At 49.5% G+C, this 27,663-nt stretch overlaps 1 protein-coding gene across 8 annotated transcripts; it reads left to right on the top strand.

The window, feature by feature from the left end:
• Window positions 1-155: 155 nt before the first annotated feature.
• Window positions 156-27,663, top strand: TMEM268 (transmembrane protein 268). Of its 8 annotated transcripts, XR_004971158.1 has the most exons (11): window positions 1,829-1,942; window positions 5,663-5,736; window positions 6,051-6,237; window positions 10,074-10,183; window positions 12,411-12,518; window positions 13,840-13,989; window positions 16,996-17,106; window positions 19,001-19,081; window positions 19,961-20,149; window positions 22,440-24,572; window positions 27,317-27,663. XR_004971158.1 is itself a non-coding variant. In XM_036329803.1 (10 exons), exons 3-10 carry the CDS (start codon window positions 6,129-6,131, stop codon window positions 22,617-22,619), a joined length of 1,038 nt encoding a protein of 345 aa, XP_036185696.1. In that variant the 5' UTR covers window positions 156-256; window positions 1,449-1,675; window positions 6,051-6,128; the 3' UTR covers window positions 22,620-25,099. The 8 variants fall into 8 exon arrangements, 7 of the variants coding, with proteins under 7 accessions (XP_036185696.1, XP_036185692.1, XP_036185698.1 ...); XM_036329803.1 differs by lacking the exons at window positions 1,829-1,942; window positions 5,663-5,736; window positions 27,317-27,663 and adding exons at window positions 156-256; window positions 1,449-1,675 and having other exon boundaries at window positions 22,440-25,099; XM_036329799.1 differs by lacking the exon at window positions 27,317-27,663 and having other exon boundaries at window positions 22,440-25,099.

The raw sequence follows: 27,663 nt of genomic DNA on the forward strand, positions 1-27,663 counted from the left end.
TCTTTTCCTTCTCTTACAAATGAAGAAATTGAAGCTCAGAGAGGTGAACCGACCTGTGCAAGTTCTCATGCCAGTAAGTGGCGGAGCCTGGTCAGCCGGTTCCAAAGGCCCACGTCTTCTGTGCCTTCCTAGCTGAGGAGACTGATGTGTCAACATGGAAATCCATGCTGGCGTGGGAGGAGCAGTGAGAATGCCGAGAGAGGAAGCCTAGCCTGGCAGGAAGAACAGGCGAATGTTATCAGGCTTCATGGAGGAGGTAGGCCTTGCTGGAGAGGCAGGATTTGGATGGATGGTGACCAGGCCACCCATGTCAAAGGATCCCTTTCTTTTTTTTCTCAATATTTTTATTGATTTTTAGAGAGGGAGGAAGGGAGAGGGAGAGGGAGAGGGAGAGAGAAACATCAATGTGAGAGCAGAATATTGATTGACTGATGGCTGCCTCCTGCATGGCCCATACTGGGGATTGAGCCCACAACCTGGACATATGCCCTGACCGGGAATCGAACCAGTAACTTTTTGGTGCATGGGAGGATACTCAATCAACTGAGCCATTGATCCTCCAACTGATCCTCCCCAGGGCCAGAGGATCCCTCCCAATATCCGCTCGGCAGATATCAAGCTCCAACATCCCATGGACTCTTGCTTCCATCCCCCTGAATTGTATTCTGGGAAATTAGGCAAACTAAATAGGGATCCGGTATGTCTTGCTCACTGCTGCCCAGTACAACGCCCGGCACTTAGCAGGCACTGAATGTCGTTTCACTTGCCTGGGGAATGAGGGTCCCTGGACAGTACCTGCCGCTTACTTCCTCAGTCACTGCTGGCTGCCCCCCAGCACTCTGCCTGTGCCTGTGGCGGGGCATGCAGTCAACTAAGTCCTGTGGTCTGAGAGGCCCCCAGCAACTTGGCAGTATCTGTTGCATTAAAAATACACCCCCATTCTGACTCAGCTGTAGAACGCAGGCTGTGGCATGTAGCAGCACTGTGGCTGTGACCATCCAGCACAGCCTGTGAGCAGGAGTGGGAACCACCTACAAGTCCATTGCGGGGAGGGGCCTTCTCACAATATATGGAGGTCTGTCTGTGCACCCCTTAAAAAAAAAAGAGGCAGAGTGGGGTGTTCTGGCATGAGGTGAACGCCAAAGAACTTTTGTGGAATTAAAAAGTAGCATGCCCAGTAGAATAGAATAGGCTCCCTTCCGTATGGACACACATGCGTGTGTGCATCTGTCCATCTGTGCTCTGTGGGGAAATACACAAGGTTCCTGCCTTCCTAGGGGAGGGGGCCCTTTGCACTGAAATCCCCAGTGATGTCACTGGGGGTGGCAGCCAAAGTCTAGTGGAGCTGCAGCTAGACAGTTTCTGGCAGTTGCCAACACACAGATTATCTTATTAAAGCACAATCCCATGAAATAGTCTATAATCTGTTTTGTTTTTTTTTTTAACAGAAAACTGAGGCACAGAGACGTTCAATAGTTTACCGAAGATGATCTCAAAAGCCGAGACCTGGTGGCTTGGAGCTCATGTAACCTGGTCCCCAAACCGATGATCCGATAATACAGACACATGTAGTTTTCCCATGAAACACAAGTCCCTGGGACGTTCCTGATCCCCGATGTTGCCTCATCCACCGGGTCCCGTGACTGTCTGTGTTACGCGGGGCTGGACCTCAGAGGTAAGCTGCTGCCCAGCCGAGGGGCAGACCACACCGAGCCTCGCAGAGGGGCCGGAACTGGTCCCGGAGGGCCACCCCCACCCCCGCCCCCACCCCCTGCGCCCCGGAATCGCTGCACGTGGTCGGCGAGCGCGGAGGCGCTTCCTGGCGTCCCGGGGGAGCCCGGGCTGACGAAGGCCGTTCCCAGGTCGGCTGTGCCGGCCGCGCGGGGCGAAGGCTTCCCTCCGGAGCCCGAGGCGAGCCCGACGGGCGGCTCCCACCGGCGGGGTGAGCGCGCGGGGCGGCCCGGGGGCGGGGGCGGGGGCGGGAGGGGAGGGCTGCGCGCGCGGCGGGCCGGAGGCGGAGGCGCGGAGGGGCGGCGGCGGCCCCGACCTTCCGTGTCCCCGGGCGACGGCGGCGGCGGCGGCGGCGGCGCGGGGGTGAGTGTGCGCGCGCCCGTGCGACCGGGAGCCCAGATTGGAGCCGCGGGCCGGGCTGCGCGGCCGCCGGTGCCCCTTCCTGGCTGCGGTCAGCGCGGCCAGCTCCTTCCGGACGCACCGGGGCCCCTTCCCCCGCGTCCTGGGCGTGGGAGCTGCTCTCGGGCGGATCCCGGGAACCGGTGGCCCGCGGGGGTGATTTCTGGGGTGAGGGAGACCCTGAGACAGCAGACCCAGAGCAGGACTTGAGGGCAGGGACGGGGGCCAGACACAGCTGCCCAAGGCCAGGGCCAGGCCAGGGGGTCGTCCCCAGCATTCGCTGAATGGGCCCGGTTCCGTGTCGGTCCCGGTTCCGTGTTGGCCCCGGCCCCGTTTGGCTCCCTGACCTTGGATAGTTCACTTTCATTTTTGGGTCTTAATTTTCTCATCTGTAAAGTGGAGAACTTGGGCCCATTGTTTCTCAAGGCTTTGTCATCTCAAAACGTCTGTGACAGGTCCTCTGAGGGTTCCTTGGGACTTTGCAGTTTAACCAAAAACAAAACCTGACTAGTAAAACCTGGGATCTTTCTTTCTCTCCGAACCCCCCTACTTCTCCCGCTCCCCCCAAATCTCAGTGAGGCATCTGGTTCCTGGAGAGGCTGGGCACTCAGTGTTTGCAGAAATGGAGACCTTTGTTCAGCAGGACTTAGGACATCTGCCTTTGCAGGGACTTGCCACCTCGCTAAAAAAGACGGATAACTGGGAGTCCTGGTTACATGCAGAGTCAGCAAAGGCAACTAAGGAAACTTGGAGAGGCTGGGTGGGGGACGGATGGCCAGTTATTTGCAGGAGCCCCAGAGCTCTGCTCACTCCCGGCTCCCCCTCCACCCCATGCTTGTCTCTTCCTCCCATGTTCCCCATGGGACGGGTGCAGCCCTGGGCAGGGTCCTGAGCTCAGCGCACGCTGGTAGGTAAAGGGTCAATGTCCGCCAGTGGCCAGTCTTGCCAGCACCCCTCCTGTCCTCTGCATCTGATTTGTACCTCTCCCCTTCTTGGCAGTACCCCCCTCACCTCCACCTCTGCCCAGCCTTCCCACGGCCTGCAAGGTACTGCTGCCCACTCCCGCTGACTGCTTTGTGTGGTCATAGACTTTCTTCTTTCTCTTTCTCTAAGTTTGTCTTTTTCCTCAGATGGTGATCCCCCGTTGGGGGAGCTGAAGAGGGACTTACAATGTTATTTCTGGTTTTATAGTGGAGAAAGCAGGGTGCCTGGCACTATTTATTAGGGAATGTCTCTGGAGTAAAAATAACAGCTATCTTCCTTCAGTGATTCCCCTTTGCCTAGTCCTGCTTTGAGTGATTTACTTGGAGGGGCTCTAAGCCTAAATAACTGAGTTACTATTATCATCTCCATTTGCATGCAAAGAGGGGGCAGAGAGAAGTTAAGTAACTTGCTCAAGGGCACACAGGTGGGAAGTGGCGGCACAGCCGGTTCCTTTTAGCCTTTGTGCTAAATAGCCTTCAGTGGGAAATGGATCTATTCTAAGGACTATGTTTTCCTGGTGGGCCTAGGAGGTGAGCAGGTGAGGCAGGAAAGGGCTTCAGGGATTGCCAAGTGCAGGGCGGACATCCTTGGGTTGTTGTTGCTTTCATGTCTCTGGGGGGTACAAGGTAAGAGGAAGGAAGTAAGGGGTGATAGGACTGACTGGTAAATGCTCAACAATGTTTGGGAGTACCTGCTGTGGGCCAGGTGAGGGCGATGGTCCCTGCCCTCCCAAGAGTGCGGCATCTCAGGTGCAGGCTGGAATTTGTTGCTAGATCACACCTTGCAGACCCCCTCGACCCACTCCTTTCTTTCTTTTTTTTAAAAGGTGGTGTAAGGAACAGGCTCAGACATACCCAGACCTGGGTCCTGAGGCTCAGGGGCATGGGAGTTACGGGCTTGAACTCTGGAGCCAGATGGCCTGGGCTCACCTGCCAGCTCCACAGCTTCTAGCTTGGGCAGGTCTCTGGGTAGGCCTCTTCACATCTTTGACCCTCAATTTTCTCTCCTGTGAAATGAGAAAAACCTTTGAGGAACGGGGCCTGATGGGTGCAGGGTATTGGATGTTACACTTGCATTTCTTTCTGTTCTCCCCACAGCAGTTATGCCAGGTAGGCCTCCATGAGCCCGTTTTACAGATGAGGACGGCTCAGGGAGTTAGTTAAGTACCTTGACAGTGAACATCACAGAGCATGGGAGTGGCTGAGTGGGGATTCTCGTCCATGCTCTTTGGCACTGAAGCCCTCGCTCTTTTCCCAATAGTTTATTGCCCTCTTGCCTGGGAGCCTGATGCAGGGCAGTAAAGGCTCATTTTTGCATATTCTTGGTCCGTGGAAGGGGCTCCCGTGTGGTCTTTGGAAGCCTAAAGTCAGGGCTGGCTCAGGTGCATGCAGTCTGCTCAGTCACACGGGGCCCCCACTGAGTAAGGCCCCCACTTGGCTGAAGGCTCTGCGGTCACTATCTTGAAATTCTTCATCATTTTTTAACAAGGAGCCCCACATTTCTATTTTGCACTGGGCTCCACAAATTATGCAACTGGTCCTTTTTAAAAGACCGAGAGGGTTGGAAGGTGGTGAGGGAGTGGGAGTCAGGTTCTCATTTTTAGGGGAACTGAGCAGTGGCGAGCACCTTGGGCCAGCTTGGAATCAAGCAAAAGTGTGCTGACCGGACACTTCCTGGCTTTACCAGTGTCGAGAACCATGGCAGCAAAAGACAATTTTAGTGTGTTTTTTTGGTTTTATTTGTTTTTTTAAGATAGGCAGGGCTGGTGTGTCATCCCAGGAACTTAGACTCATCCCCTTGGTGAGGGATGAGTCTTAGGCCCCAGGTGGACACACCACAGATAAGGTGTGCAGGTTCCACCCAGAGTGTATGGCACTCTAGAGACTCCACATTGACATCAAGGAAAGACCCATTTCTGCTTTTGTTGATGAAGTGGCTAAGGGTCATGCCCGATGCACGTACCTGACCTGGCTCCTGAGGCTTTGGAAACATTTCCAAGGTCTTTCGGTGCTAAGTGCCAAGAGGATGCATTGCTCCCTCACTCTCAGGGTTTTGTTTGTTTTTCCCCCTATATTGGTAGCAGGAACTATTTAACTGACAGCATTTCCATTTTCTCTTTGGCCTCCTGGAAGCTCAAAACCAAATTCTTAGATCAGGCATGGCAACTGTGTCAAACGTCACCACAGCAACAACCAGAGATAGTATTTATGGCATGTGACCCTTGTTCCATATGCTGTTAAATGTCCTTTATTTCTATCATCCTATCGATTCTTTGCAGCAACCCTGTGGGGAAGGTACCACTGTTTAAATATAGGGAAGCTGAAGCTCTTTGAGGTTAAACCACTTACCCAAGTTTACCTAACCTGTGGGTTGTAGAACTGACCTTTAGACTGGATAGTCTGACCCTGGGGTTCATGTTCTTGAACCTAAACCTCTGCTAGGGACCCTGATTGCCAGAATATCTGGGTATTTTTATTCTTCATGATCATAACTTCAAAACATTTTTTCCCCCACCATCCTGATTTTCTTTATCATTTGTATTTTGCAGTGTCTCTGGGGAACTCTTTGAGATCCTTCGTATGAACAAGTCTCCCCATGATGAATGTACCTGTGCTGCCCTTAGTAAGGGAATGGAAATCCCACATGCCTGGGAGGGCCCCCACCCCCACCCCCCCTTGGCAGCTCCTGAGTTCCCAGACTCCCTGATGCGTCCAAGCTGGGGCAGACCGGAGGCCGGAAGGGAAGTTCTCAGTCGTGGTGTGGAAGGGTTTTAGTTCTCCTCACTCCCCCTGAGAATGTCCTCAGCGTGAGCGGAGAGACCAAAGGCAAGGGGAGAAGACTCCAGTTGCCTCTCCCTGGCCTTGTGATGACTTGGGCCGGGGAGCCCAGCCTGCTCAGGTCCCGGCCTGAAGTTCTTTCTCTGCTGTTTTCTGAAGGCGAGTGAAGCTGAGCTGGCTGTTCCAGAATGAACCGAACCGCTGAGAAGGGGAAGTAGACCCCGCTGCTTCTCTGCTATGGCCTGTGAGCCGCAGATGGGCCCTGGCGGGGCGGCCGGCCCCTTGCCCACCTCCTCTCCTGGCTGGAGTGCCCTGCCGGTGGGGAGCCCTCCTGGCTGGGGGCAAGGTAAGGCCATGACTTCAATTCCTTTCCCCGCTACTCTCCTCAGGATCCCGAGTATGGAGGGAGGGCAGTGGAGGGACACAGAAGTGCCTTTAGATGAGGGTGGGCATTTGTTCCCAGGCCAGTGTCTGTCATCTTTACCCGTTCTCTCTGTCACTACCTCCTTAGATCAGGCCACCATCACCCTCTGCTTGGATTTTTGCTGTAGCTTCCTAGCTGATCTCATCCCCATCTTGCCTCTTTTATCCATTCTTTATTTTTATTTATCTAAAAAAATATATATTTTTTTATTGATTTCAGAGAGGGAGGGAGAGAGATAGATACATCAATGATGAGAGAGGATCATCGATCGGTTGCCTCTTGCACGCCCCTGACTGAGGATCGAGTCTGCAACCCTGGCATGTGCCCTGACTGAGAATCGAACTGTGATCTCCTGGTTCATAGGTCGATGCTCAACTGGCCGGGCTGCTGTCCATTCTTTATATGGCATCCAAAGAGATCTTTATTTATCTTTAAAGATTTTTCTTTTAATATTCCATGAGGTATCTTTTTTAAAAATAAATCTTTATTGTTGAGAGTATTATAGATGTCCCCATTCCTTCCCCCCCCTTCCCCCCGCACCTCCCCATTGCCCTCCTCCACTAGGATCCCTACCCGCCCCCGGCTCTCACCACCTTATTGTCTGTGTCCATGGGTAATGCATATATGCATATAAGTGCATATAAGTTTTTTGGTTAATGCTATGAGATATCTTGATTGTATATTTTCCAAAGTACTTTTCCTGCCACACCTTCCAAAAGATTCCATTTGTCTTTCCAGTGCAATAAAAGATGCTGGATTCTAGTTCTGTCCTCGCTTCCGTTTTGAGAGCACTATATTCCTAATGACTTCAATACATACATTATCTAATAAGGAGAAACATTTACAACTATCAGAAAGATGTGCATTACTTTTGAATGGAATCAGCATTTCGTGGGTTCCCAAAAAGGCAGCAGTTTGAAATCACGACTGGTGACACACACGTGTCTGCTGAGGCAAGGGCCAGAGGGCACAAGGGTTCCTTCTTTTACTACTGTTATTAGGAAAGCAATTTGCACATACACAACAGTGGAATGAAACGGAATGAAATAATTTTCCTTCAGAACTTTGAAGACATTACGGCACTGATTTTTGGCAAGCCAGTTCTTATTTTGTAGGAAATTGCCCCCCCCCCCCTCACACACACACACACACACACACACACACACACACACGAGCACAAAGACAAGCACACACTCACACACTTCTTTTGTAGCTTTTCAGATCTTTCCCCCTAATCTAGGTGTGCAAACAAGTCTTTCTAAGTGGAGGAATTGCTATTTTCACTTTAAGGAACAGATGACGGAGATGATTGCCAAGAATCTGGAACTCCTGGTTCGGAAGGCAGACAGAGAAACCGCGGGGAGTGTTTGCATGGCTTGGGCAAACATTTGTTCAGTGGCAGAGCGCCTGCTGGGGGGGCAGCAGTTCCCATTCTCTGTGTGGAGTCCAAGCCTCCATAGGCTCCCCATTCCATGCTGTGTGATGGAACGGGGAGCTAGTCGGGGCCCCCTCCAGCATGCGTGTCTGCATTTTGTGTATTACCTTTTCTCCTCCTCCTTCTCTTTCTTACTTTCACTTCCTCTGGTAACATTGGTCAAGTTCCTTTGTTCATCTTTCAAAGGCTCCTTTTCTTTTCCATGATAATGGTGTCCACCTCTTAAGGGCCCTTGGAGGAGTAAATGAAATCATGACTTGAAGCCTGGTACATAGTAAAGGCTCAAATCCCAGAAGCTATTCTTATTTTACTTTATTATTCTATTTTATCCTTATTTTACTTTATTGTTCTATCTGTCCTTATTTTCTTATTGCCTAGTTTTTCTCATTTGCTTATTATTATTATTATTAATATTATTATTTTTAATCCTCATCCCCGAGGATTTTTTTCCATTGACTTTAGAGAGAGTAGGAGGGTTGGAAGAAGATGGGAGGGAGGGAGGGAGGGAGAGAGAGGGAGAGAGAGAAAGAGAGAGAGAGAGAGAGAGAGAGAGACATCAATGTGAGGGAGACACTTTGATTGATTGCCTCCTGCATGCACCCTGACCAGGGCAAGATGAACCTGCAACCGAGGTACGTGCCCTTGACCAGGAATTGAACCCGGGACCCTTTGGTTCTTGGGCTGACGCTCTAACCACTGAACCAAACCAAACCAACCGTGGTGTTATTATTTTTTTAATCCTCACCCTAGGATATGTTTTTATTGATTTTTAGAGAGAGAAGAAGGGGGAGAGAGAGCGAGCGAGAGAGAGAGAAGCATTGATCAGTTGCCTCCTATATGTGCCCTGACCAGAGATTGAACCCGGAACCTGGGCATGTGCCCTGACTGGGAACTGAACCTGCAACTTTTTTGGTGCATGGGATTATGGTCCAACCAATTGAGCCATCCGGCCAGGGCTCGCTCATTTGCTTATTTTTATTTTTATTTTTTATTTATTTTTATTTTTTTTTTAGTTTTATTGCTTAAAGTATTACAAAGAGTATTCATTTGCTTGTTTTTAAATCTAATTTTATAATTTTATCTTTTTAAAATTTATTTTTATGAAGCCACCTTAAATCCTTTCTGGTGTGGGAGTGAAAACAAATACAGTTGACCCTTGGACACACGGGTTTGAACTGTGCGGCCCCACGGACATGCTGATTTTTCTCAGTAAATACCTGTGCTGTTTTCAATCCGTGGTTGGGAGTTTGCGGATGGGGAAGGCCAACTGTACACCATTTCATGTAAGGGGCTTGAACATCTGCGGGTTTTGGTATCTGTGAGGGGTCCTGGAAACAATCCCCCATGGATACTGAGGGGCAACTTAAGTTACACTTGGAGCCAAAAGTTGCGCTCAGATTTTCACACTGGGAGGGGCTGCCAGTAAGTCCGTGTGCGCCTTCTACAGTTGCTATAATGAATTACCGCTGGCATAGTGGCTTGCAGAACATAGGTTACCTCTCCGGGTTCTGCCTTTGGCCTCACTCAGTGGACGTCCTCACCGTGTCAGCAGAGCTGCATTCCCTCAGGAGGCTCAGGGGAGAAGCTGGTTCCTTGGCTTTCCCAGCTGCTAAAGGCTGCCCACATTCCTTGGCTCATGACCCCTTTCCCCCTCTTCAAAACCAGCAGTGCTCTGTCTCTCTGTGCCTCTCTTCCAGTCACATCCCTCCTGACTCTTTTGTCTCCCTCTTCCACTTTTCAGGATCCTTGTAGTTATATTGGGTCCATCCAGATAATCCAGGCCAGTCACCCAATTTACAGTCAGCTGATTAGCAACGTTAAGTCCATCTGCAACCTTAATTCTCCTTTGCCGTGTACATAACACATGCACAGGTTCTGGGGAGTGGGGTGGAAATCTCTGGGGCCCATTGTTCTGCCTACCACAGTTGGTTATCTGAGACTCTGCACCCACTGGGAATGCAGGAGTTGAACAGTGCTTGAATGAATGTCTACTCCATCATCTCCTCACTGTAGTTTATTGTTGTCTCTGTTGAAACATCTCTTGTGATGGGGAGCTCACTACCTCCCATTCTGTGTGGACAGCTTTCATTTTGGGGAGGTTCTTCCCTACATGGTCTCTCCATGTGTCCTAATGGCCTCCATGCTCCAGCCCCCAGATCTGCCCCTGGGGGCTTTCCTGTCAACTCCAGTTCTTCTGTAGGGAGTTGAGGACAGCCACCTGTCCCTCCTTGCCATGGGAAGGCTCTAGTGGCCAGAGGAGGTGGCAGGCTCATCCTAAGTAGTAGTGATTGCTCAGCCAGGTGAAGCTCCTGTCTGCTTTCAGATCTCCGCAATGGCCAGGTCCTTACGGTTCTCCGGATCGACAATACCTGTGCACCCATCTCCTTTGATCTGGGAGCCGCAGAACAGCAGCTGCAGACCTGGGGCATTCAGGTGAGGGCTGATTTGATTACATCCTTACTGTTTTTCCATCCATCCATCCACCCATCGATCCTTTCATCTAGTTATTCACAACATATTTTATTAAACATGTACCATATTCTTGATATGGTAAGGGAGAGAAGGGAGATGTGTTAGAACTGTCCTCTCTTCTGCATTATTTCACTTAACAGACGTGCATTTTGGATACCCACTCTGCCAGGCCCGTAGCTGGGCACTAAACACGGGAGAGGTGAATAGGCCCCAGAGCCCAGTGGGGAGATGGACATATGTCGGATGAACCTGACAGTCTGATATTAATGCTGCATGAGAGGACTGTAAGGCATGGAAGACGACCTGCACAGGAGAAAATGAGAAACCTGCCTGGTGTGCGGGCAGTGGTTGTAAAAGCTTCACAGAGGAGCAGATACTTGATCTGGGATCTTGAGGAAAAGTAGGAGCCTATTGGGTAGACAGGCGGAAGGGAATTTTAGGAGAGGAAACGTTATAGGACTCATTAGCTGATAATGCAGTACCTTTAAGCATAGTGACTCGAGGTCTAGGCATCACAGATCCATAGCTCTGGATGCAGATCGAGCTCTCCTTACTGCCTGTGTGACTTGGGACAGGTGACTTAACCTCTCTGAGCCACAGTGTCATCATCGTGAGGGCAACATTAATACCTGTTGCATAGGGTTTTTGTGATGATTAAGTGAAATAATGCCTGAGGAATACGGCACTGTCTCTGGCACAGAGTAAATGTTCAATAAATTGTAGCTATTGCTGTCGTCATTAAGGACCCCAGCTGCGGTTTTCCCCCGCCCCATGGGGGGCCTTTCCCTGCGCTTCCCATGGAGGCTCAGTTATGGATGGGGAAGGTACTCTGCTAATTTTATCCTGCAGATTTTAGAGTTCACGTCTTTAAACTGAATTGCATTATTGTGAAAAACAACATTGTGTTACCCTTAAAGGGAAACTTTCCAAATTGATAGTACTAAGCCCACATCAGCACAACAGCTGGTTTATCTTCCCCCGTTTCCTTCCAGCCTTTGTTGAGAACATTTTTCTTAAATAGTTATCTTTAGATGGGGTTTTCTTCACCCATGAACAGTTTACATACTGTCTTGCTGGGTTCCTACACAGCACCTTTCCTGGTTAAATTCTGTTTTCCTTTTTTTAAAAAATACGTTTTTATTGATTTCAGAGAGAGGAAGGGAGAGGCAGAGAGGGTAGAAACATCACTGGTGAGAGAGAATCATTGATCGGCTGCTTCCTGCACGCCCCACACTGGGGATTGAGTCTGCGACCCGGACACGTGCCCTGACCAGGAATCGAACTGTGACCTCCTGGTTCATTGGTCGACGCTCAACCACTGAGCAACACCAGCCAGGCCAAATTCTGTTTTCTTAAGCAGTCCACCCTTGTGGGGCCTTTTGCACTGTGGCATTATTGTTTGGGCAGGAAGATGGGAGTTTTCAGTACTTTGGGCTGTATTAATAGGAACTAATATTGCCGTACTGATAATAGCACTTGTTCACCATGGAACCAGCACTGGGCCAGCATACGCATACACTTAGATACACATATCTGTCCAAGAAGACAAAACCAACTGTGGTCGGCAGAACAAAGCCCCCAAAGATGTCCAGATGATATGTATAAATATAGTATGTGTGTGTGTATATACATATATATATGTGTATATATATGTACACACACACACACACACACACACACACACACACACAGTGTTATCTTATTTAATAGGCACACCACCCCTACAAGGTGGGCACTCTTATAATCCTTGATTTACAGAGGAAGAGTCTGAGGCGCAGAGAAGTGCAGTTACTTTCTCCACGTCACACAGCACATAAGTGGCAGGGCCAAGGTTTGGACCCAGGGCCAGCTGACTCCTAGGCCTGTGCCTTAAACTTTAGGCTATCCCGGTTGGCCATGAGATACTGAGCCTCGTGCTGCAGGGATCTCTCTGTGGGATGTCTTCCTGACTTTTGAGCTGCCCCACCTCACCGGGGAGGCCTGACCTTTCCTGAGCCGGGAGTTGTGCCCTGTGGTCGCCATCAGTGTTCTGAGCTCCTCATTCTGCCTCTGGACCAGCCCAAAGCCAGCTAGATCCCCCTTCCGTATGATAGTCATGTGAACTGGGAATGACATGCTTGCTGGCGTGAAGGAGGTGGGGAAGGTTCTCTGTAGCTGACTGATCTCTTTCCCTTGGGTGGCCAAGCAGGTCCCGGCTGATCAGTACAGGAGCTTGGCTGAGAGCGCCCTCTTGGAGCCCCAAGTGAGAAGATACATCATCTACAACTCCAGGCCCATGCGGCTGGCCTTCGCTGTGGTGAGGAGGGAGGTGGGCCCACACTGTCCTGCTGTTGCCCCTGTGGCATTGCTGGATTCGGCGTCCTGTGGTGAAGCCTGTTGGTGTGGGTATGGGTTTGGGGGCTGGTGGCCCCGCTGCCTGGCAGAGGGCAGCACCAGGGACCTGGGTTTGGGATAAGGGAATTTATGGCAGGGAGTTGTGGCCAGGTCCCCATGTAGAGGGTGGGAGCAGGGTTTACTGAAGGCAGAACTTGGCATTGTGGATCTGCAGACCCACCACTGAGGCTCTGGACTCGGCGTCTGGCTTTGGTCAAGACTTCTCTCCTCTCTGGGACTTGGTTTCCCCATTTGTTTAACAGATAGGTCCATTTTAGCTCTAATCGTGTGTGTGTACATTTATATATATATATATATATGTGTGTATATATATACACATATAAACATACATATACACCTACATATATACAAACACACACATGCATACATATATATGACATAGCCAGTATTTGAACCCAGGCATTCTGGTTCAACTCCTCTTAATCACTGCAGCTTGTTGCCCCCCTACCCTCTAATGGAAAATGGTCAAATACCACTCTTCACCCATATGTCCTGCTTCTCAGGAAGGAAAAGGGATGGCAACTGGCTTTTATTAACTTTCTAATAAGTGTTATGCTGTTAACACATTGTTTGCGGATAGTTTTAATCACGCTATAACAGGTGGCGTGGGCCATTTTTGCTAATTTTTTGCGCAAATGGCAACATTCAGTAAAATTATGATAACTTTAGTTTACGTATTTATATGTTACCCGCATTCTACCGCTAGTCTATAAAAAACGTATTAATACGTGTCCCGCGCTCTACTACACTGGTAGAACGTATAAATACGTAAAACGTGTAAACACGTTTCCCGCATACAATGTGTTAACATATGTTATCTTCTTAATCCCTATATCAAGCCTGTGGAGTTAGTATTATCCCCATTTTACAGATGAGGAAACTGAGGCTCAGAGCGTTGTTATAACTTGTCCAGGCCACATAGCTGTTGAAGGATCACGGTGGGTTTCTGCCTCAAATTTCTCTCCCTCCCAAGCCCCCTGTCCTTTTCTGCTTTATTTAAAATCAGTGCAAGCAGGGATTTGGAGTAACTATTCTCACCCCATTTTCCTACCTTCACTTATGATCAGGGAACAAGGGCTCGTTCTCACAGGCCCCCATCAGTCGCTCACGGGCCCTGTGAGCTCCCCGCATCCAAGGAGGTGGCAGAAGTGTGTCCCCTTGAGTGGGGCTGCCTCTCGAGAGGACTGGCGTTCCTGACCTTGCTCTTGCCTCACTCCCCGCAGGTTTTCTATGTGGTGGTGTGGGCCAACATCTACTCCACCAGCCAGATGTTTGCCCTGGGGAACCACTGGGCGGGCGTGCTGCTCGTGACCCTGGCCGCGCTGAGCCTGACGCTGACTCTCATGCTCATCTTCGAGAGACACCAGAGGAAGGTGAGATGTCCGGGCACCCCAGCCACATCCCCTCTGGAGGGCTGTGCGGGCAGGAGGATCCCCAGTCAGAATTTTTCCTTTCATACGCTTCAGCAAATTGCTGCATCCTTGAAATTCACACCGGCTCCTGTGCCCAGTGACTCAAAGAAATTAAGTCACACATGTGATTAAATCCTCTCTTTCTTTCCTGTCGGATCCCTGTGGGTTGTTTCCCTGGAAACAAGCTCTCTTTTGAGAGTCTGGGAGGTGAGAGAGGGCACAGAAAGCCGTATTTGTGTGGCACTTAGAGGTTACTGAGTCCTGTCACCTCCTCCCCGCGTGCTCAGGAGGGCTCTGAGCGAGGAGGGGATTACCGAGGATGGGGTGCCTGAGGCCAAGGGTTGAGGGAGCTGGGTGGGTGCTGGCTCTGTGCTCTGTTGACAGTCACGTCTCATTTAACTCAGCAGCTACTTACTAGGCAGTGAGTGGGTGGTCAGAGTTAGGTAACTTGGCCCGATCCCACTGTGAGTGGCGGAGCAGGGGTTCAAAACCCGAGACCTCTGATTCCCCATCTCATTCAGAAAGGAGATTGCTCCCTCCCGGCGTGTGTGTGGCTCACTAATGTATTCTGCTTCTTTAACATACTTATGGAGCACTTCCTATGTGGTTGATTGTCAAAGGCTTTATGTACCTTAACTCATTAAACCTGCCCAGTAAATCTCAGGGTAGAGTCTTCCATAGTCATTTTACAGATGAAGTACCGTAGGCTCCAAAAGGCTCCAGGAGTAGTCCGAGGTCATCCTGGCAATAAATGGCAGAGCTGGAATTCAAGGCCAGGACACTGAGATTCCAAGCCAGGTTCTTAGTTAAGACCCGGCTCTCTTGGTATTTCATAGGTGCTGTGGCAGATCGCCATAAATGTAACTTAAACAACACAGATTTATTCGCTTACGGTTTCACTGTTTAGAAGGTTGACACAGCAGGGCTGCATCCTCTCTGGAGCCTCCAGGGAGTCTCTGTTTCCTCACCTTTTCCTGGAAGCCACCCGCATTCCTTGGCTCATGTTCCCTTTCTCCATCATCAAAGCCAGCAGTGGCAGGTTGAGTCCTTCTCCCCCCTGCCACCACCACCCCCAGATTGTTTGGAGAATTAAATGACTTAATACATGCCAAGTGCTTATAATCGTACCTGCTATAAAGTACATGCTCAGTAAGTGTTAACTGTTACAATTATTGAGTCTTTTGGCCAGTGGGGAAAAAGGCTCAGAGAGGTTAAGTAACCAGTCCCTGGCCACACAGCTTCCTCAGTTCTTGCCTCAGCCCAAGGACTTCTTCCTCTTTGGATTCCTTGTCACTCATGACCATGCATATTCCTCTTCCTGACCATTGTCATCTTACTGTTAGTGGCCGACCTGCATTACGTAGCATCCTAGAGAGCCTCAGCACTTTGCATATACTGCCTGCTTCCCCTTGTTTGGGGCATGAATATCCTTTCTCAAAATTGGAAGGTGTGTGGGGAAGGCAGGTAAGCCCCTGCCATGTATCCGTACAGAGTAATGCACGCTGCGAGGGCATGTGTGAAGGTCCTAAAAATATTTGTTGCGGCCAGTGTGGTACAGTGGAAAACACTGTGTTCTCAATTCAGTATCATCATCGTAATGATATCATTACCTGACATGCATCGAGTGTTTATTCTTCCCAGGGTTCTGAGTGGATGAACTCATTTCATCCTTATTATAATCCTTGCTATGACAGGGTGTTAGTGTCTCCAATTTGGAGATGAGGAGATGGAGGCAGAGACATAGTGAGTAATTTGTCCAAAATGATGCAGGTAGTGAGAGGTGGCGTCAGGTGATGCACGTTTCTGATAGGGGGAACCACCCTTGCAAACATTCTAGGCAAAACACAATCACTCCTTGATTTTCATAGTAGTGGCATTCCTGGAAAATTCACTGTATTTTAAACCTGTTTGAAAACAAACCCACTTTGGGTTTAAATGTAAAGTGGAGTTAGGTTGGCCAGCCAGAGAACGATCAGTAGAACTTTCACCCAGAGGACATTTTTAGTCCAGGTTGGCCAGGAGACGATTCTTCTGTGTGGGATTGTCTCTCATGGGGCATGGCCTCAGTGGGAGGCACGCAGTTAGCATCCCTGGCCCTTGTGCCTAAGGGCCAGCTTTGCCCTCCATTCCTGTGGCAGCAGAAAGAGCCTTCTCGCATTTCCGAAAGCTTCCTAAGGGGGTCCCGCTCCTTTGGGAACCATTGTCCTATTGAGCTGCTTTCTGATGGCATCTGAAGCCCTTAGTGTCTCTTCCCCAAACCAGCACTTTGGACCCTGACACCCTTCTCCTCCCGTCTCCCCAGCCTGCTTAGTTTCTACTTTGTCAGCTAAATCTATCAGGTCATTGGTTTGGGTGGGAAAAGGAGGGAGTTGCAGAGGGCACCCACGCTCCACTGAGGGCCAGGCACTGTGCTAGATGCTTCGGAAAGTAGGTGCCTTATAGACGGAGTAGGTGCTTTAATGGCACAATAAATGCCCAGTCCCCCACCCCCATTCTTTGCCTCGCCATCTCCCTCCATCCCCCAACATCCCCCCTCCATCCCTCCTTTGTTCTCTATCCCCCTCCATCCCTCCTCCATCCCCCCTCCTCCTGCAGATACCTGTGGCACCTGACTGTGTCCCAGGCACTGGCTTAATGCTTCACACACACAAACTCAATTCAATCTCAGCACATTCCTAGGAGACAGAGACAGTCTTTTCCTTTGTTCTCCACGCCTGAAGAAAGCAAGACTCAGGGAAGGGACATAACCTGTCCAGGGCCCCACAGCCCGGAAGTAGCAGAGCTGGGCTTCAACTCTGCCTGACACTATTGAATGGATTGTCTCAGCAGCTCCACAATCCCATTTGATAGAGAGGACGTGATGTGTCTCGAAGAAGAGGACTGTCTCATGGTGTCTAGGGGTGGGGTGAGGTGTGGTCATTTCTGGTGCGTGGAGGTCTGGCCACAGGGCTGGTGTTTGTCTTACAGGCCAACACCAACACGGACCTCAGGCTGGCGGCTGCCAACGGAGCCCTGCTGCGACACCGGGTGCTGCTGGGCGTGACGGACACGGTGGAGGGCTGCCAGAGCGTGATTCAGGTACGTGTCTCCGAGAGACCTCTCCTTGATGGCCCACTTTTGGGCTGATGGGGAGTGGTGGCCCCAGGTTCTCCCAGTCTGCACAGTGTCTGCCCGGTCTGCTAATAAGACAGTGTAGGCAGCCCTCCTCTTCCTCCCTGCGCCAGTGTTCCATCCTGGAGGCTCTTCTCTGGGTGGTACCCAGCAGCCTTGAACCTCCGTGGGGAAGGCTGGAAGGGAAGCTCAGGGACAGTCCAAGCCTCACTCATTCAGCATTTATTCAGCAAACTGTGGGGCCTCCTCTGTGCCAAGCACATGCAAAGGCCCCGGGAGAGGCAGGTCAGATCCTGAAGGCATTGTCCACCTGACCCGGTTGTTTTCTTTGCCCTAAGGACAGTGGGGAGAGCTTTGGTGACTAGTATGAGGTCACCCAGTGGGTCCTGGCTGGGCTCCCCAGGTGGGATTGCTAAATCTATTTAGCACTGCATCTGCCCCTTGCCTGGTGGGAGCACAGAGTGGGCGGGTGGCGGGGACCTGGAAAGAATCTCCTTGTGCGCATCACCTGTTCATCCTGCAAATATTTACTGAGAGCCTAGTGTGTGCCAGGCACTGCTCTAGACACACACAAATCCTTGTGTTTAGGGAGCCTGAGATGGTGTAGAGTGTAAGGGGATCTTGACTGACACCTGGGGGTGAACTCGATGGCATTGTAAGGTGTCTGGCAGTTCAGATGTGACACGGAGACTGACATTTCCTTGAACCAGGGGTCCTTTCAGCCTCATTTGTCTCTGAGTCCTCTTTATGGATTGGCACATGGGGTGACTTGGCAAGTGTTAGTTGGAGGCATAGGTGGATGAATGACCCATGAACGGACACATCTTTAAAAATAATTGGGTTCTTTCATTTTCAAAGTAGTATCTTGGATGAGGTGATACCATATCTTGTGTTTTTTTTTTAAAATCATTGGGGTGGGGCAGGGTGGGGTGGGGATGGAGGTGTCTGGGGTGAGTGATGGGTGGGGGTGGAAATGAAACAAGAGTAGCCATGAAGTGATCATTGTTGAACCAAGATGCTGAGTAGCTGGAAGTTAATGACATCATTTGCTCAACTTTTGCATATGTTTGTAAAATTTCATAAGGAAAAAGAAAAGAAATTAACTTAAAAAAATGTTCCTTGAGGATGAGACAGTGGGAGAGATTAGTTGGCAAGAGGGGTGTGACCATGGGTCTCATAGGTCGGTCACTGGGAGGAGGGAGGTCAGGGGCAGAGGAAGGGGTCAGTGGTTGGAGGTGTGAGACATGGGCTACCAGCCTCTTGCAGAACGTGGGTGAAGCGTGGCAGGTGTGGAGCTGGCAAGATGATGTGATGTGTGAACATGGAGAATTTTGGCCTGGCTGAGTTTAATCTGGCTTCCTGGGGACTGTTGAGGCTGTGGCGGAAGGGGAGGTAATGGTGAAGTGAGAGGACTTCATCCCCTGCTCCCCTCCCCCGAGAGCACCCACGTTGATTTCCTCTGAGCTGGCCGTGGGTAGTGGGGATGACAGCTCTGAAGGGTTTCATTCATTTGCATGTTGGATTCCAGACCGAAGGGCCCCTGAAGATGAAGGCAGTAGCCCTGGATGGATACGTGATGTGCAGGGCGGCTTGGAGTCTATCAGATGCTTAGTGACTGTGAGAGGTGGGGCTGCAGCCTTTTGGGCAGGTGTACACATGGAGCCAGTTTTCTACACGAAGGAGACTTGCTCCTGCGTGGGGACTCTGGGAGAGAGCAGAGTGGCATGTTCCCGCCAGAGGCCAGGATACAACCAGTGGGCCTCCAGCAAGGCGGCAGGAGACAGAAGACCAGCTCAGGGATGGAGGGTTCAAGGTCAGGCTGGCTTTGAGCCCCAGGGCTCACAGCTTCTTCCTTCCCCAGCTCTGGTTTGTCTACTTTGACCTGGAGAACTGTGTGCAGTTTTTGTCTGAACATGTTCGAGAAATGAAGACTAGCCAAGAGGTAAGATACCTTAAATGAAAAACAAACAGACAAAATAAACCAGGAGACCAGATTGTAGAGTTTGCCTTACCTCCATGTTGGGAAATGTCTATGGAGGAGTTACTTAGAAGGAAGGACACCTGTGTCAAATCAGTGGTGGTTTTGCCGAGGGAATGGAGTCTTTGTAACTAAGCACATGGTAAGTAATCTCCTTTTTTTAACTATTGGCATTTTCCACATTTCCTATAGTGAGCATATTTGTTTATAATATAATAATAATGAATGTTAATAATAATAATGAGGTTCCTGGTAGAGGAAAGTGCCATGCATTTAGGCGGCTTTCACTTGTTCAAAATGCCTGCCCACCGTTTATAAACAAGATCAGGGAACTCTTGCTCTGATTCCATAGATGAGGAAACCGAGGCTCTGAGAAATCCTGTCGCCACCCTCAGGTGGTCACGGAGCCAGTTGGTGACTCCCAGTTTGGGACCTGGCCCTCCTGTCTCCGAGCCCTGGAGTCAGCCTTTCCCTGGGCCCTATGGTTGGTCTTGAAGTCAGGAATGTGGGTTAGTCCTGATCCTGGCCCATCGGTTCCTGTATGGCTTTGGGCAAGGCCTTTGAGCTTCAGTTTGCTCATCTGCAACGTACAGGGAAAGTTTTCCCAGGCTGCTTTGAGGAGCAAATGTGAGTATAAGGAAAAGTGCTTTAGAAGCTCTGAAGGACCGTACTTTTGTGGGGAATGACCTGGTCTCTCCACTGTGGCTCAGTTCCACCTTCTCCCAGCGTCTGAGTCTGTAGAAGGCCCATCCATCCTCTGATCTGCAGCTGAGGCAGCGCCTTGACCTCCCATATGCCACCCAACTTGGGACACCACCCGGGCTCCCTCTGTTTCCTTTGCAGTCCCTGCTGAAACGCAGGTTGAGCCAGCTCTGCGTTGTCATGGAGACTGGGGTGAGCCCCACGACGATGGCGGAGGGGCCTGAGAACCTGCTGGAGGAAGCTCCCCTCCTGCCCAGCAGTTCCCGTCCCGCAGAGCGGCCTCTCCTGCAGGCTGAGCTTCACCAGCTCGTTCCGGAGGCTGAGCCGGAGGTAATGGGCCCCCAGGGCGGTTGGGCCACCTTCTCCCCTGGGATATTCGCATAGACTCCGAGTGGGGCCCTCAAGTTGTACATTCCGAGGAACATGGCTTTCCTCAGTTGGTACAGACCATACAGGTCTAGCCTACTAGTTTTGAATATTTTTTTCCTCACCCCCAGCACTTCCGAAAATAGTTTATAGGAGTTATTTGTTACTCACTGGGTTTCTCCCCCCATTTTTAATATCTTGGACATTCTTTTTGGCAGTTTCACTGGATGTGTAGTTGTGTGTTGATGGATCATAGATTGCCTGTAACAGTGGTCGGCAAACTGCGGCTCTTTGGCCCCTTGAGTGTGGCTCTTCCACAAAATACCGACTTCTGCGCATGGGCCACGAAGTTTCAATCGCACTGTACGTGCGCGCCCGCACATGGTATTTTGTGTAAGAGCCACACTCGGGCCAAAGAGCCACATGTGGCTCGCAAGCCGCCGTTTGCCGACAACGATCCTAATCCTGGACATGTTGATGAATATTTGGATCATTTTAAAGTCTTTTTACCAATCTATCTACATGTTTTGCAGTTAGATATTTAAGTCTTAGCCGGTGTTGCTCACTGGATAGAGCATCGGCCCTCGGCCTGAAGGGTCCTGAGTTTGATTCTAGTCAAGGGCACCCACCTCGGTTGTAGGCTCCATCCCCAGTCCTGGTTGGGTGCGTGTGGGAAGTAACCAACCGATGTATCTCTCTCACATCAATGTTTCTCTCTCTCTGGCCCTCCCCCTCCCTTCCACTCTCTCTAAAAATCGATGGAAAAATATCCTCTGGTGAGGATTAACAAAAACATTTTTTAAAAAAATTAAATCTTATATTCATCTCTGTTGAATTCCAGTTCCTCCAGCCCAAGAGTTCTCTTGGTCTTGCTAAACTGCCTGCTGGGTTTGACCAGTGCTGGTAGACCAGAAATCTGATACTGTGTGTGTGGCTCATGCTGCCCTCTTCTCACTATGAGGATACACCCACTGTCTGGGAGACATGCAGTAAGGAGTGAGCTCAGGCATGGTGTGTGCAGGGAAGTGGGGGGCTTGCAAATAGGACCGTTAGGAAAGAAAAAGATAAATATATTAATCTCTTTACTTGAACCTCATGGTCTTTTTAAAAATAGTTATTTTAAAAAATATATTTTTATTGATTTAAGAGGAAGGGAGAAGGAGAGAGAGAGAAAGAAACATGAATGATGAGAGAGAATCATTGATTGGCTGCCTCCTGCACGCCCCACACTTGGGATCAAGCCGGCAACCCAGGCATGTGCCCTTACCGGGAATCGAACTGTGACCTCCTGGTTCATAGGTTGACACTCAACCACTGAGCTACACCAGTCGGGCCCCATGGACTTTTTTTAAAAGCACACGAAAGATGGATAATATCACGTACTCTATTGTGGCATGCATGTCTCGGTTTATGTGAAATAGCCTATTAAATGTGATGGGTCTTTAAATTATATTTTCAAATTCATTCAAATCAATAGTAATACAATTTCCTGCTGAGAATATCAAATCTCAGTGTGTATGCACATGTTTGTGAAGTAGCTGCCCTTACAACTTAGTGAGAAAAAATATAATCAATGCCCACGTCTTAGCATGAGCCAGGCGTCGTATTGAAGTCGGAAATCTGTGCCTGTGAAAGACGGAGAAATAGTTATAATGACCTCTTACATTTCGACAGCTTTTTGTTTTATCATGCATAAAATTCTTTAGCATGCTTTCTGGGGTATGGATTAATTTTTCTTCTCCGATGGATGAAATAGCTTCTAAGAAGTCAGCTGATGTGTGCGAGGTCACAGAGCAAGGGAGAATGTGGTAAAGCCAAGGGCAGAAGCCGGGGGTATTCTGTTCCTGCCCACCCCCATTCACTCGTGATTTTCTTCAGTGTGTTTCCTTGACCTCATGCATTTTACAGGCTCGTGGACATTGGAAACTGGAAACAGTGTGTGTGTATGTGATTGGCTGGGATAAATCAGGGCTAAATTCTCTAGCACTTTGAGGCTCCGCAGTTTTTGCGTGCATATTATAATCGCCTATCAGCAGTTAGGTTACCCACTTCAGAGATAAGGAAACTGAGGCTGCAGTTGCAGAGCTGGGGTTCCAGACCAGACCAGGCATCTTCCAAGAGCCCCAGACGAGGGCCCGGCCAGGTTCTTCCCAGGGAGCATCCTGCCGGCCCAGGGGTGTGAGGACCGCTTGGCTTCCCTACGTGCACGAGCTGCGTCTTCGTGGCCCTCACTCTGCTTCCCTGCCTCTTCCAGGAAATGGCCCAGCAGCTGCTGGCAGTGTTTGGTGGCTACTACATCCGGCTCCTGGTGACCTCCCAGCTCCCCCAGGCAGTGGGGACACGACACACAGACTCTCCAAGGGTTCCGTGCCCCTGCCAACTCATAGAAGCCCACATCCTGGGCACAGGGTGCTGCCCGTTCCTGGCCAGGTGACCTAGGCACAAAGGTACTCCTCCTCCTCCAGGACTGAAGGCGAGAAGTCAGGGAGGCCTCAGGAGCCCAGGGTGGCCCATGGTGAGCCCTAGGCGAGGAGAGAAGCATCTGGGGACACTCTGAAGGGTGTGTCACATCAGCAATGGGGTGTCGTGCTCACTCCAGGACCCTGCACAGAAGTGACTGTTGACATCCCCTGGTCACCCCAGGCCTTTTCAGAAGCAATGGTTGCCAGCTGCTCCCACCTGCAAACTACTCTCCAGGATGCTTGGAACTGTGGGCCTGGAGGGAAGGGCCGCTCTGCCATCCGTTCACTGTCTCAACAGCCCAGCAAATGTGAACACGACCATCAACGTTTGGTCTCTGCTGATGCCCCCATCTCCACCCTCTCACGTCAGATGGGGAAACAGAGGCCCTGGGAGGATGCTTCTCTGTGTGGCCCTGCCTTGGGCCTCTAGGATGACAAGGCTGCCTCTTCCCAATCTGAAAAAAAAAGAAGTCGATTCTCAGAATGTTCTCCTTTTTTAAGTTTTCTCCTGTATTTAAGGAAAAACAGTGGTACCTCTGCGTGTTGTCTGCCAGTACACAGGCTACCAGGAGACAGAGGAAAGAAAGAAACAGCACGTAACTGCTAGTGGGGCTATTTGGAGAAGACCCGTTTTGAGCACTTATTTCGCTCAAAGGCCTGTGTGCCTGTGGCTGTGGCTTTATGCTGCAGGTGGAGAGCAACGCCCGGTTTCCTGGCCCTGGCCCTGTCCTGGAGGAAGCGTCCGCTGCCACTCGTGGGTCCCATGAAGAGCTGAGCCTTCATTTGCAGTTTGGCCTCACCTCCCACGAAGTAAAAAGTTTCATAAGTTGAAACGTTTTGCTGGACTGACATACCTATGCCATAGTAGCTGTTGGCTCCTATGCATGCTTCAAAGCCCCGCCTTTCTTACCCCACCTTTAGGAAGCTTTCCAACACAGCCAGGCCTGCTACTGTTTGCCTCCTTTTACATTCTTGATGTAGCTGCTGCCTTTACTGATGTTTTATTTTATTGATTCTATTTTCCTGTGCACATGCATATTTTCCTAGCTAGACTATAAGTTCCTCAAGGAAAAATACCACATCTGATCTTTTGTGAATGGCCTGGGCCTGCTAAAGGGTAATTGCTTTGTCATCTCCATAGTAGCTTTTGCAAGTAGCTTTTTGTGAGATCAAATGATGAGGTTGGTACAGACCTGGGTTCTGGTCCTGAACTGCCACTTCTAGCTGTGTAACTTTTGGCTGGTCCTCAGTTTACCCATCTATGTAAAGGGTAGACTCCATGACTCTTAATGGCCCCCTCCAAAGCCAAAGTTCTGGAAATGTCCTTTTTTTTTTTGCTCCATATGGCCCTTTGTCTGTCTGACTTCTTTGCCTTTATGTACATGTAGAAAGGTTCTAGAGCGGTGGCCACCAACCATTCGGACCTCACGGACCACCAGTGGCTCGCCGACCACTGGTTGGCAACCGCTGCTCTAGAGCCCCACATGGATGAGGTGTCGCAGACACGATGCACCTTTGGACAGAACACTGGCCTCGCTAGCAGGAGACCTGGATTCTCATTCCAGATCGGCAGCTTCCTAGCGGCGTGACCTTGGCTAGATCACTTAACCTCCCCGAGTGTCATTTCCCTCCTTTATAGATGGATCTGCTGAACATGAAATGTAATAACATGGGTGACTTGCCGTGCAAGAGATGAGTCTAACTCTTGCTTTCTCAGGGCCGGAGGAGAGAAATCGTGTGTAGAGCAGCCCTTGGAAATGGCTGTGCTAGGCATTTCTCTTTAGCCAGCTTTTAGGGCAGCTTTGCTCAATGAGAATTATTCATGAAGGTGATTATTACTCTCTTTGTCACCTGCCACAGAGGAAGTGTGGGCTGTGAATGTGATCAGTAGAAGCCCGTACTTATCATCCAAGCATAAAATCCTGGTAAGTATAATAACAATAAAAATGTGTGGAAAATGACAAAACAGCAGTTTTCCCATGTTAGGGCTTAAAGGGTCCTTGCGTGCCCTTCTCTGCCTTTCCTTTTCTCCGTTTCTGACGGTCTCCCCTGCCGGGTGGGGCGTTCAGCTGTGCCCATGAGGTACATGCTCAGCTTTCTCATTAAGGAATTCTGTCATCTCTGTCTTGCCCACTTCACAGGGCTGCTGGGAAGATCAGGTTCCACAAATGAACGTGCACCCTAAGTTTGAAGGCCTGTGTTCATGGCAGCCATAGCGATGGGGAAGGTGGGACAGTGTCTGAAGTGGGTGCTTGGGTTCTAGAGTCACACTGATTCCAACCCGAGGTCTCCCCACCCTTAGGTCTCTCTCCTCCTGTGTGGAATGGGGATAGGAGTGCCTACCTGGCAGGTTATTGTGAAGATCACATGACATAAAAAAATGTCAAGTGCTTGCAGCTTTGAGTTGCAAGCTTGAGAAAGAGCTCAATAAATGGTTGCTATTTTTCTTAAATCTCTCACTGTCTTGTATATGGTAGGTGCCCAGTGTATGTGTTTGTTGATGGAGTAGGCCATTAACAGTTTATGTTTATTCAGTCTACATCAGACCTCAGTCACTCCAGCACCGTGGGGGTATATTTATGTGAATAAAGTCAAATCTTTCTTTTTGTTTTTAATGCTCTTATGTCAGGCCAAACCTTATTTTTTTTAAAAAAAATTTTTTTTATTGATTTCAGAGAGGAAGGGAGAGGGAGAGAGAGAAACATCAATGATGACAGAGAATCATTGATTGGCTACTTCCTGCACACCCCATACAGGGGGATCGTGCCCACAACCTGGGCATGTGCCCTGACCGGGAATGGAACCGTGACCTCCTGGTTCGTAGGTCGATGCTCAACCACTGAGCCATGCTGGCTAGGCAGATTTCTTTGTATTTATCCTACTTGGGGTTCATAGCACATCTTAAATCTGTGACACAATATCTTTTGTCAAAGCTTCTACCCTCTTCTCTCTCATATGTCTGTTAAGACCTTTTCACTGTATCTTCCAAGACTGTGTTTTCCCTTCTTTTGGTTCCTCATGATTCAGCCTATATTTTCTACTCTTGCCCTCATTAGTGTTTGATTGTTAATCCTTTCAAATTATTTCTTAGTTTCAGCTATTGTGGTACTTAATCCTAATTTTCTAATTGACTTCAAAAAATTGTTTACAGTTCTCAGCTGAATTATCTATCTTCACTGGTTTTCTTCAAGATTTTAAAGTCCACGTCCGCTATCTCCGGGATCTGGTTCTTCTGTAGATCTGATTCTGTTGCTTTTTGGTCAGTGGATATTAGTTTCTGGTGTTCCTGGTAATTTTTGATTGAATTCTAGATTTTTATTTTTTAATGAAGAGTTATGCAAGACTCTGGATATTCCTTCCGAGAGGAATTACTTTGCTTCTGAGAAAAGTGGGGTTGGGAAAGATTTGACTCTGGGTTTTAGTCCTGTGAGACCTGGTTAGCCCTGACTTGCAGTTTATAACCCTTCAGGGATTTTAACAGAAAAAAAAAACACCTTTTTAAAACCAGGACTCCTTCTCCAAGGTGAGCCCTCAACCTCCAATTTTTGTTATTCCAGGCTGTGAATCTGCAACCCCAGGCATGTGTCCTGACCAGGGGATAGAACCATGACCTCCTGGTTTATAGGTCAACACTCAACCACTGAGCCACGCCGGTCGGAACAGACAAAGATTTAAAGGGATCAGCTCTAGTTTTTGAAAAGCAGGCAATGAGCGATACATTTGGAGCCCAGAGAACAACTGAATGGCATTCTATCATCATTGTGAAGGGCAGCCTAACTGGTTGGTTAAAAGTATAGATTCTGAAGTCAGGCTTCCTGGGTTCAAGTCTCAGCTCTGCCATTTACTATTATTATAACCTTAAGAGACTTTTTTTTTTAAAATATTTTTAAAATATTTTTTATTAATTTTTTAGAGAGAGGAAGGGAGAGGAATAGAGAGTTAGAAACATCGATGAGAGAGAAACATAAATCAGCTGCCTGCTACACACCCACTACTGGGGATGTGCCCGCAACCAACGTACATGCCCTTGACCGGAATTGAACCTGGGAACTTTGAGTCCGCAGGTCGACGCTCTATCCACTGAGCCAAACCGGTTAGGGCTTAAGAGACTTTCTAAGCTCTCTGACTCAGTTTCCTAATTTGTAAAATCAGGGTAGTAATAGTACTAACACTGTTGGGTTATTATACTAAGTTGATCTTTATAAAGCACTTAAAAGCATAAGCAATATACCAGGCTTTATGCATTGCTATTATTACTCACACTCCTTCCTTAAAATTGCAGCATCTTTTAAAATTCTTCTCTTTTCTGAGGTGGGGGCAGGCCCAGGGAGTGCTAATTTGATGAGTTGTCCTCTTAACTCACATTGCAAGAGTCAGAAATCTGGCAATGTTATTTTGTGGCTTAAAACTCATCTATGGCTCCCCAGTACCTTCAGAATAGAGTCAGCTCCCTTTCCCTGGATAGTAGGCTCTCACTGCGCCGCCCCTCACGTCCCACCACACTCTGGCTCAGGTTTTCATTTCAGTCATTCCGCACATTGAAGTTCACTGTTCTCATACCTCCCCCAGGCTGTGCATTCTGTTTCCCAACTTGGCTTGTGTTGTTCCCTCCTTCGGGGGTATGATTCACCCTCCTCTTCAGTTGGCCAATTCCCTTTTCAACCTTCAGGAAACTCGAGTACCATCTCTTCCAGAAAGCCTTCCCTGGATCCCCGAGTTGGTTGCAAAATGCTCCCCCTCATCGTTTTGCTCTCCGAGTTGTTCCATGACGATGAAGTGATCTGCTGCTGTGCCTGGCGCCCTGGCTAAAATGGAAGGCATTCGGGATCCCCTGCATGTTACTCATGTTTGCATGCTCTGTGCGGTAGCAAATAGCTCCGTGTAACTGCACTGTCACTCTAGGGCTGCTAGTTGCACTTGCACAACCTGCCCACTGCTCACTGTGGTCCTGAGCACCAAATGGAGTTACACAGCAGGTGAGCAGAATTGTGCCCGCAAGATCTAGTCATGCATTAC

This window comes from Myotis myotis, unplaced genomic scaffold (assembly GCF_014108235.1).
Source record: "Myotis myotis isolate mMyoMyo1 unplaced genomic scaffold, mMyoMyo1.p scaffold_m19_p_12, whole genome shotgun sequence".
Classification (NCBI taxonomy): Eukaryota; Metazoa; Chordata; class Mammalia; order Chiroptera; family Vespertilionidae; genus Myotis; species Myotis myotis.

Excerpts from the sequence above, each read along its gene's own strand:
- TMEM268 (XM_036329803.1), top strand. The coding sequence starts at position 6,129 with ATGGCCTGTGAGCCGCAGATGGGCCCTGGCGGGGCGGCCGGCCCCTTG. Across the intron at positions 12,519-13,839 it reads TGCGGCTGGCCTTCGCTGTG|GTTTTCTATGTGGTGGTGTG; the intron begins GTGAGGAGGGAG and ends CACTCCCCGCAG. Across the intron at positions 20,150-22,439 it reads TTCCGGAGGCTGAGCCGGAG|GAAATGGCCCAGCAGCTGCT; the intron begins GTAATGGGCCCC and ends TGCCTCTTCCAG.